The sequence below is a fragment of the Ostrea edulis genome, chromosome 7 (genome assembly GCF_947568905.1).
Source record: "Ostrea edulis chromosome 7, xbOstEdul1.1, whole genome shotgun sequence".
Taxonomy (NCBI): domain Eukaryota; kingdom Metazoa; phylum Mollusca; class Bivalvia; order Ostreida; family Ostreidae; genus Ostrea; species Ostrea edulis.
The window spans coordinates 20,657,820-20,668,578 of record NC_079170.1 but is presented as its reverse complement, the minus strand read 5'-3'; the positions used below and the strand labels follow the sequence as shown (position 1 = coordinate 20,668,578).

General features: G+C 33.9%; 1 protein-coding gene across 2 annotated transcripts; it reads right to left on the bottom strand.

Annotated features, from left to right (window-relative positions):
* Positions 1-1,940: 1,940 nt before the first annotated feature.
* On the bottom strand, positions 1,941-9,229 carry LOC125655517 (cryptic protein-like). Of its 2 annotated transcripts, XM_048885857.2 has the most exons (5): positions 8,943-9,229; positions 8,090-8,136; positions 6,639-6,732; positions 5,975-6,123; positions 1,941-2,416 (listed from the first exon to the last, which is right to left on the bottom strand). In XM_048885857.2, the coding sequence occupies exons 1-5, from the start codon at positions 8,963-8,965 to the stop codon at positions 2,178-2,180; spliced, it is 552 nt and encodes a 183-aa protein (XP_048741814.2). In that variant the 5' UTR covers positions 8,966-9,229; the 3' UTR covers positions 1,941-2,177. The 2 variants fall into 2 exon arrangements, with proteins under 2 accessions (XP_048741814.2, XP_048741812.2); XM_048885855.2 differs by lacking the exon at positions 8,943-9,229 and having other exon boundaries at positions 8,090-8,355.
* Positions 9,230-10,759: the final 1,530 nt, after the last annotated feature.

Sequence of the window (10,759 nt, the reverse complement as noted above, 5' to 3'; positions counted from 1 at the left end):
TGCCCAAGTATATATTTTGTATTGCTTATAGGAGTTATGAGATTGATCACTGTTGGTTATCTTCACCTTTTCTATGCAAATGTTCTAAATTCAGTTTTTTTTTAACAGATCCCGGTGTTGTAAGATATTGCGATAATGCATGAATATACGAGGGGTGTCATTAAAACAATCTTCTCCGGAAAAGAGAGCCCATATTAGTCGTATTGATTTTGAAGCATCCTCATGTCGTATGAATTCAAGTTCAGTAAAGTCCCAAACTCATGTGGCTGGGTTGGTGTCACATTTCTCATGGGATTAAAGAGGAAAAAAGATCTTTTAAAAAATCTTCCTCTGAAGAACAGAAGGACCAAGGTGACTCAGGTGAGCGGTGTGACCCAGGGCCTCTTGTTTACTCTATCTTGGGGGCCAAACGTCAGAAAGGACACGGTTTATTTACTATCGTTCTAATATCAGCGTGTCACTTTGCAAGATCAAGCACGCAGATACCAGGAAAGGTGCTTTACATAAAAGATCTGCGTCTCAATGGTTTTAAAGGTCAAATTTACTAACAATACCTCGCCGCCTTTACTTCCCATTGCAGAGCTTTCGAACGTCTGTTCGATGGGGGAATCTTATTCCAGTACCAAATTCTTAAAATATCACATTACTAAGACCGAATAGTGCGCAATATTTCCATAGACCACAAAATCGTATAAGCAAGGAAGTAAATTTTATTTCCCAATGTTGCATTGCGTCAAAAAAAGTCGTTATTTGAAAAGAAATACATCGACACTAAACTTCAAAAATAATTTTATTGTGCTAGTCAATGGGGTATCACTTTAAACACAAAAACGTACACACACAACAATCCGTCTTTTAATTTCAGTCTTGGTACCCTCTAATGTTTTATTTTACAAGAATAAATATCTGCCAAGAGTAATGTTGACATTACCAACTTAAAAGTCAACTGTCATATATTCAATTCACTACAAAATTTCATGAAACAGACTGTCCTGAAACGCAAATTTGAGAACATTGAGGTAACAGATGCCAGAGTCCAATTTTAAAGTTGGTGATGCCAAGATAAAAAAACTATCCACCAAATCACCTTTAAAGCTTTGAAGTTGGCGATATTAAAGTTGGCCTAACAAACCTAAAGTTGGCAAAGCCAAGATGAAAGTCGCAAAGTTTACTTTAACGTTGGCAATTCCAAGATCAGAGTAAGCTAGCTTTAACGTTGGTCAAGGTTAAATGTTGACAAATCCAAGATTATAGTCGATAAAGTCAACTTAAAGCTTGTCAATGTTAATTGTAAAGTTGACAAAGCTGCAATTTTAAAGTCAATTAAAATGAAAACTTACTTAGGGCCTGAATACAATTCCGTAATTTACGATTACGAGCAACATCGATTATCTTACCAATTGTAGAATACATGCTGTATGTACAAAATTTTGTTTCCCACCTCGACACCTTATGTATTATATGCATCCCTAACGTGTTCGAATTGTATTCTTTGTCGATGTTTAGTATGCGATAATATCGGAAATCACCGAATCAAAACCCCGGAGCACCTCATTTAAAGTGGTAGATTTTTGATATACGATAATATCGGAGATTTCCGAATGAAATATTTCTCGTTTTATCCAAACATACCAGCTTCACCATGTTGCTGGTTTATTTTTAATTTTTAGAGGAATTGGATTTATTCTACTTTTAGTATACAATATCACCATGTGTGATAGCATAATCCAAGTCACCTAAAACAATATTCAAAGGACAAACATGATCATGACTATCGTCGGAAAGAATCTGTTCCTGTGTTATAGTACTTGTTTTACCGCGATCATTTAATGGGGTTGTTGTTACCTCTGTTTCACAATGGACAACTGAGTTCATGACTATAGATATACACACAACTATTCACATAATCATTACAACCACAACAGGAGAGAGAAAAAAAACAAAGTAATATAATTTCATTAAATAAATTCGGTATTTACATTCACAATGTCTTAGCATTTCATGTTGAGTAGACAATTTGAAAGCGCTCAGATCGTTTTCAAAGACTATAACACAGTATGTTGACACATACATATGAACAATCGCACCCACACTTACACGTACATTCATACTATTGCTATGTTTGAAGCACCAATAATAAGCCCGCGTGCACTGTACGTCATTGATTACTGCATACGTCATAAAAATCTGATGGACAAGAAACAAATGATGAGAATCAGCGAGACTTGAGGACAACTGGCACTTCCCGCATTCGTGTCGCTGTAATAATAGTCATCGTAATAGAATTCATTTCCACTGCTGGCTGCTGGCGGGGTAGGGATCTGAGGAACATCCGGGTCTGTTGCATATGTGGTAATGATCTTGCCGCTGAATGGATCGACAGGTTTAGTTGGGTCAAGTGGCTCGTCGTCGTCCTCTGTAACGACAATGAATAACTTAGCTAACACATCCGACAACAAACGCATAACATTTTCCACAAATTACGCAAATCACACTGTCCGCCTCCATGCTAGCTTTGTGGGCAGGAGTCGCAGGGTTCGAACTCTAGGGCGCGAGAACTGAAAGTATGGAGGGTCATCGTGTTCAAAAATCCAAGCATGTAAACTTGTTAATCCAAACTTGCAACCGTGTTTATTTTTCAGCTTCAGCTATATATATGTGTAACTCAGGGGGTGTACTTTATGTTTCTCAGAAATGTATACCTCGGTGTTGTACTCTTCTTTGTGTAATCGTTTGATTTCTTATTTTACATTTCTCTTTATAAAAATGCATCATTGTTTCCTAAGTTATACGCGGTCATCCCTACAGTATTGCCGTTTGTAGACTTAGTATTTACATAATTGTACCTTACAACATCGCATCTTACACTTTACAGGTCAACAAATGTCAAGTTTAAATGTTTGTCGAATTTCGATATGACCATATATGAAAAGACAACGGAAATCCACGATTATTACCGAGAACCGAAAGAATTCCCCATCTTTAGGATTGGACTATTGCTCACGCGCCAAAATTGACAACGCATGTGCATCTCGAATTGTTTTTGTATAAAAAGACTGTTCGGCGTGTGTCACAGTATCAACAGTACGCATTACACACAGAAAATGATCTGATTTACACATGTGTTATAACGTATAACACTCATAAGGTTACGAAGAATGAATTTACACCAACGCCTAATGATAAGCACATAATTTCTTGCTGTGCATGTGCACAGACATGTAGGCCTAACGTTTGATATGTATGGATCTAAAATCCTAGTACAAATATTTTGCACTGGTTAAGGTAGCTCATTACACTAAAATTTTATTTAATGGCTCACTAAAACACCTCTTATGAAGTATGATTTCACCATCGAAAGAATGAAACAAGCTCTCAATTATTTTATATCAATTTTTGTGATTTTTTCCGGAATGATAAAAAAAATGTTTTGCTTGCAAATAAAGGATTCTAGAGTCTAAATTTCGCTGTGATTTGGTGCATGATATGAATATCTAATAAAACATGCCTAAATGATTCAGATATAAATATAAACGTTATTTGTTAATATACAATTATGGACTGTTTAGCAGGGAGACATACGAAATTATCAGGTCTTAGTAGGGTTATCACCCGAGGGCGCCTATGCGTATATGTTGTAATAGTAACAGTGCAGAAGTCATGTGATACTGCACTTCACAGGGCCAGTTAAAAGAAAGAATGCTGTGGTAGAAACTGTTAAGGTGTTCCTCTTTATAAATTTTGTGGGAGATGAAGTCTCAAAGAAGTTGTTTGACTGCATGGATAATCACATTTGATATCCTTGATTTCATAGACTCAGGTAAGTAAAACCAGAAAGGGGATATTTCTAATTTTTATAAAATTGATTTCCCGTGATTTTTACGTGCAAAGTTATTTTCATATTCAAACTAAGGTATATTGGATGACATCCCCCCACTACATGTGCATTGTAGTAAATACTAAGCCCCCTCCCCCTCCCTTAGGTTGTTATTTTAGAATAGACAACTTATTTTATGGGGGGCTCTCCCTTTTTTGCTAGATTGTGAAGAATTTTAGACGACTTATCTGCCCCCCCCCCTTTTTTTTAAAAAAAAGAAAAGACACGCTATGTGCAACAAAAATTAAGTTCAGTTAAATTTCTGACAACTTCCTAACATATTGTTAAATATTATAATGAAAAGATATAAACTTAGTTTGATTTATTTTTTAAAATTAGCCCTAGATATCATTGAAGAATAAAATACCTACCAAACTAATGTGTAATTTCAGTCCAGTTGTACCTCATGAAATGTGTGATGTTATTAGATATGTATTTTTTTTTTTTATCTAATAGAGATTAATTTTTCGAGTTTTTAAAATAGAAATATATTGCTTATTGGTGACGTTTCAACCAAGTACGTACAATCTCGCGAGAATACCGCTTGTGTTTTGCCCATGTAACACATTGATTTTCTTTCGGTTCTCGGTAGTATTCGTGAATTTCCGTTGTCTTTCCATATATATATATATATATATATATATATATATATATATATATATATCGAAATTCGACAAACAGTTGTTGACGTGTAAGATGCGATGTTGTAAGGTACAACTATGTCAATACTAAGTCTACAAACGGAAATACTGTAGGGATAACCGCGTATAACTTAGGAAACAATGATGCATTTTTAAAAAGAGAAATGTAAGATAAAAGATCAAACGATTACACAATTGAAGAGTACAGCACTGAGGTATACATTTCTGAGAAACATAACGTACATCTCTTGAGTTACACATATACATAGCTGAAGCTGAAAAATGAACACGGTTGCAAGTTTGGATAACAAGTTTACATGTTTGGATTTTTGAACACGATTACCCTCCATATGAAAGTGGCGGGTCCACCGCTGATGACTTTTCAGTATTTGACATGACTAATAAATGTTACGAGCTTGGAGAAATTGTATTTATTTTTTACACAGATATTGTTTCTTCATGTCGAATAGCAAGTCAGAGAGAGAGAGAGAGAGAGAGAGAGAGAGAGAGAGAGAGAGAGAGAGAGAGAGAGAGAAAGAGATAGAGAGAGAGAGAGCATTCCATACATTCTGGAACTTTTCTATAAAGAAGGTGTAGGCAAACATGCAAGAATTTCTTGTAATCTTGAAACGACTTTTAGATGCTGAATAGTATTTTCTGGCCAAATCAAAAAGAATATTGACATATTGAATATGAAATTAAATTTGTCTTCAGTATGTTTTGCTATCCGAAGTTTACTTTTTTCTGTATTCAGTAGTTTATTTCCAATTCAAAGGATCCTAGTACTTGGTTATTCTATATAAAGTGTGTCAAAAGAAAATAGTCACCCTATTATTTTTGTTTTCCTTCAAATCCATTAGATTCAAAGATGTTACAAACATCAGATCCCCTTTATATCATTTTCCCTAAGGTGTCCTGTTAAAACATGACTTGAGAAACAAAATATAATTATTCTCTTATCACCAACATTGGATGACGAACTTAACTTAAAATTCGAACTTACATAGTTCCTCTTGTGTTCATTTGGAGCCCTCTGGCGTCTTAATTTGTCAACAAGATTTTATTCGGGTAACTAATTCTAACTTCTCATTTCTAATTCTTACCTTCTTATCCCCACTTTCGTATTCATACTTTCGAATTCTAACCTGGATATTCTAAAATTCTAATTATAAGGAAGTTTCTAATTTTAGAATTAAAATCAAGGAATAAAAGGAAATATATTGAAATAAAATTGGGAAAATTAGAAGTAAGAATAATAATAATAAACAAAGAAAGAATGAATATACTAAAATAAAAATGCAAAAACAAGAAGTTAGAACTAAAAATAAGAAATAAAAATAGAAATATTTAAATAGAATTATGGCACTAATATATATATATATATATATATATATATATATATATATATATATATCATTGTTTAGATATGTATTAGCAATATGAAATGATACCTTACCACAACCAAAGTAATATTTAGGGATGCAGGCGACCCTGCCGTCGAAACAACGGCATAGGTTACAATCGGAGCGGATCCAATACCCATGGGGGACGTAGTTACAACTCCTGTATTTTGTTTTATGCGGGCATAACCATCCGTCGAAAAACCTGCAATGAAATCAAAAGTACTAGTGAGCAGTTGATATAAAAAAAATCTATTAGATATTTGAATATTTCTATCTGAAAACTGTCCTTACGCAATAATAAAAATGCGGGAAAAAACAATGCAGTATCAGTCTTAACATACAGTTAAGAAGTTAATGAGTTACAGTAAACATCGTCTGATTGGTTAATGAGCTACAGTAAACATCGTCTGATTGGTTGATGAGTTACAGTAAACATCGTCCGATTGGTTAATGAGTTACAGTAAACATTGTCTAATTGGTAAATAATTATAGAGGTGTGTCTGTTGCAGGTACTCTCCTAGGAAAGAGGGCATTACAAAGTGCACCGAACTTGCGTCTAATCGCAATAGTTTAATCAAATACGTTCAAAACAATACTTTGTATTAGCATGCTGCAATAAAAAACGTGGAAATTTGAAACTCAGATTTAAGTATGTTACAAATTTACAAACCCAAATTCACAATTTTAAACTTTATTTAATGTGATGGTCTGACTTACTTGGGACATATACAAAAACTGCCCAGGATACAGATTCCACCATTTTCACAGCACGACGATTCATTTTTTGAATCTGTTAAAAGGTCTGTGTCATCTGAAATCAAACGATAGTTCAAGTTAGTGAAATAAAACCACCGATTTTGTTCTATGATCTTTCAAAATATATAAACATGAAAGATGCAAAATTGATGTCACAAGAATCGTGATTAAGAATATTTCATTTTCATGTACTTATTTGATAAAACCCTGAGATATCCAATATTTTGGAAGTTTATTGACAAGGGGGGGGGGTATATTTAGTGGGGGAGGGATATAAACAAACTAACACGTAAGGAAAAACCTGAGGGAAAGAGAACCTATCACATAATATATAGTTATTGTTACTAACATTGTTTTCCTTTACATAAAGAATTTTGGTACTGCTTTGTCCATGCAGTAGGACGTATCTTAGATAGAACATCCAGCAAAGCGAACAAATAAAATGCAAAAGGGAAATTTTCGAAATGTCATTTCGATGCGGAATATAATCATTTCAAGACTGAAACAATAAGAATCGTGATTTTGATATTTTTAACTTTTTATTTTTGCGTAATTCCGATGTAATCACGTGTATGCTGAAAGATAAGCTTGTCAGTTCATTTGAAAGTAACACCCCTTTCCTTCCCCATTCATAAATGGACTAGGAAAAAAATATATAGAATGAATGGTATGGTACGAGTGACAGATCATAGCATGAGAAAAAAATGGCGCTTGAGATAAGAAGGCGGGCAGACACGCGAATTGCTTCATTTGCGAAAACTTTTATCATTTGTTTGCAGTTTTCTTTGTTAGCGACGATAGTGTCTATTTGTTTGTCAGTTTTTATCGCTCTCCTCGGGCTGGACGGAGGAAAATTTTTGCCATAACTGACCAAGGTTATTTCCTGTCTTCTCAGTGAGCTTACCATCACCCTGTTTCACCTTATTGTTAATAGAACGATAGATTATCACCTCGAATAAATGGTAGCATAGATTATGATAGAAACCTAGGTATGCTAAAAGTGATAGTGAGGGGCGATAAAGGATTTGTGAATCACTCGATAAAGCCCTTAATGGTGTTCCAGGGATCAATTTGACAAAGAGTTTTAATTGTTTGAATTACCAGGGTCTTTATGTTGAGCTATATCGAAATCCACGGGTAAGCAAAAGCATGGCTCCTGTAGATTTAAGGGTTCTTAAGAAACTGTGAAAAGCATTACTTGGAGATAATCGGCGTTAATTGCTTAAGACCGTTTGGACACCTGCATACATATACCTTGTTGTGTTAAAAACAAGAAAGAATATTTCAAATTATGACGGGCTTCAGAGAGAGAGAGAGAGAGAGAGAGAGAGAGAGAGAGAGAGAGAGAGAGAGAGAGAAACTTATTAATACTTATACTAACAGCACCGAGAGATATGGAGAGAGAAACTTACTAGTACTTGTACTAACAGCGCTGCAAATACTGGTTACGCTGATAATCCTGAATAGAAAAGAAAAAAAAAATGGTTCGTTAATCTTGATGTGCATGTAATGCATAATATTTCATGTATAAATTGTTTGAAGTATTTCAAAAATGACCAGTAACATTTTCATAAAAGCACAATAAAAAACACCGCATTGCCCATCAAAGTATGAAATACATTTAATATCCAACCCTTTTATTGCTAGAAGTGTTGATGTACATGTAGGATGATGATAGGAATACAACCCCCTTCCCCAAACCCAAAGAAATTATTGGACAAAACTACATCATAAACATTACATGATATTGTCAATTCACTGTTCGTTAAATTTCAAAGACTTTTTATGTAAAATACATTGATAGGTTGTTTTTTTTACATTAATATTCAACAAAATGGAGAGAGAGAGAGAGAGAGAGAGAGAGAGAGAGAGAGAGAGAGAGAGAGTACATGGGAAACATTTTTGATTAAACTGCCATTGAAAATAAAAACTCTAACGGTACGTTAAATTTCGAAGACTTTTTATGTAAAATACATTGATAGTTTTTTTTTTTTTTTTTTTTTACATTAATATTCAACAAAATGGAGAGAGAGAGAGAGAGAGAGAGAGAGAGAGAGAGAGAGAGAGAGAGAGAGTACATGGAAAACATTTTTGATTAAACTGCCATTGAAAATAAAAACTCTAACAGTACGTTAAATTTCGAAGACTTTTTACATAAATTTCCTGTTTTATTGCATTCAATATTCAACAAAATGAAGAAGAAAAATAAAATACATGAAAAACATTTTTGATTAAACTGTCATTGAAAATAAGACCTCTACTTACACTATCCAATATAAGAAGTCCATCTTGTGCTGTGTTCAGTGTTGGAGTGAGAAGTTGTGTGATCCGATGTTTGTTTTATCACAAGTCCATCCCCTTTAAACTTGTTTTTACAAAGTGTTGACACTTATGGCTGGGTTATGAACTACTCCAAATTACAATCTTTTCAGTAGATAATTACTAATCAATTAGTCGATGTATTCGTGGTATCACTCTATATTTGGTAAATTGGTGTTATAAATCTGGCGTAGGTATCGTTGATAACAGTTTATTTAACCACGGAGAAAGCTCGACATATTAGTCCTATACTTTCTTACTGGATGCAGTGATTTATGGGAAAATGTGACATGTGACTGTTTATCCATCCTTTTTAAAAGGTGAACCTTATGAATGGCATCCAATATTTGGGAGATCTTGTTCTTGATCAATAGAAGGGGGTGGGGGGGTGGGGGGTGTCAGCGATTTTAAAGAAGGTTTGTAATTTGTCTTTAGGCGTGGGCTCTTCAAAAAACCTGGACATGTACTCAAAATAGGGTTCCTGTGGGGTAACTTATGAACATATTTATCATATAAACATTTGAATAGGTATAATTCATTATATATATTGTTTACTTAGTAAATAGATACCTATAATTTTCATGCAATTTTATGAATACGTTATTGTGCATATATGTACAATATATCGCCTATAGATAGTAGTATACATATATACATGTAAGTACAATATATCGCCTATAAATAGCAGTATACATTTAAGTACAATATATCGCCTATAAATAGTAGTATACATATAAGTACAATATATCGCCTATAGATAGTAGTATACATATATATGTAGAATATATCGCCTATAAATAGTAGTATACACATATATGTACAATATATCGCCTTTAGATAGTAGTATACATATTTCGAGCATTAGACATTCTTTGATATTTACATTTCCAGTGTTTTTGCCTTCAATATTTTTTACCAATTGAAATGATAGTCATTTCCTCATGAATGTGAGCAGTGTACGTATGAATCCTGATGAATATAGTACGGATATTTTAACTATTCCGACAGAAATGAAAGTAAAATAAATTTAAAAAAAAATCATTTTTATAAATAGAACAGCGACGTTTCAGGCTAATGTGAAGCTCTGCACTTCATGCCCTCGTGTATTTTTTCCAAAAATAAGATTTATTTCTTAAATGGTCATGATATGAAATTTACATAAACAATATCAAAATAAGATACGGCGCTAAACCCTGGTAGTCTTAGGGGTAATGCACCACCGACTTAGAGTCCATAACATGCGACTAGCGTCGGACATATGAATAATATACAGGTAGGAGAGAGAGAGAGAGAGAGAGAGAGAGAGAGAGCAGATAAAGTAAAGGTAATATCAATCTTTATTAAAAGCATAGTTTACCATAAATCTATTGTCAGCGTTTTCAAACTCCCATATATATACCTGCAGTTTTTTAACAATAAAAGTTTTTTTAGTTGCTATTCCACCAAGGATAATATTTTTATGCCTCTATACTTAATGTAGTCATATTTGAGAATCCACCAGTATACGCCTATTGCTGTTTTATAATAAACGTTTTAGAAAATCTCTATCTTGCGTATATTTTCCAGAATGTTTTTTCGTTTATCAAAGCCAGTATGTCAATCTCTCTCTCTCTCTCTCTCTCTCTCTCTCTCTCTCTCTCTCTCTCTCTCTCTCTTATGAATTCATACCAGATCTTAACATGAGGGCATTCCATAAAAAGGTTTCGAAGTTCCTCTTGCAAAAAGTGCAGTTTGGGAAAGCAATAATTCCCACTCTAATGAGA

Bases quoted from the DNA above. Each gene is read 5' to 3' on its own strand.
- LOC125655517 (XM_048885855.2), bottom strand. From the start codon at position 8,192: ATGCATTACATGCACATCAAGATTAACGAACCATTTTTTTTTTCTTTT. The intron at 6,733-8,089 runs GTAAGTTTCTCT...GTTTGATTTCAG, and splicing joins CGCTGTTAGTACAAGTACTA to ATGACACAGACCTTTTAACA. The intron at 6,124-6,638 runs GTAAGTCAGACC...ATTTCATTGCAG, and splicing joins AGTTTTTGTATATGTCCCAA to GTTTTTCGACGGATGGTTAT.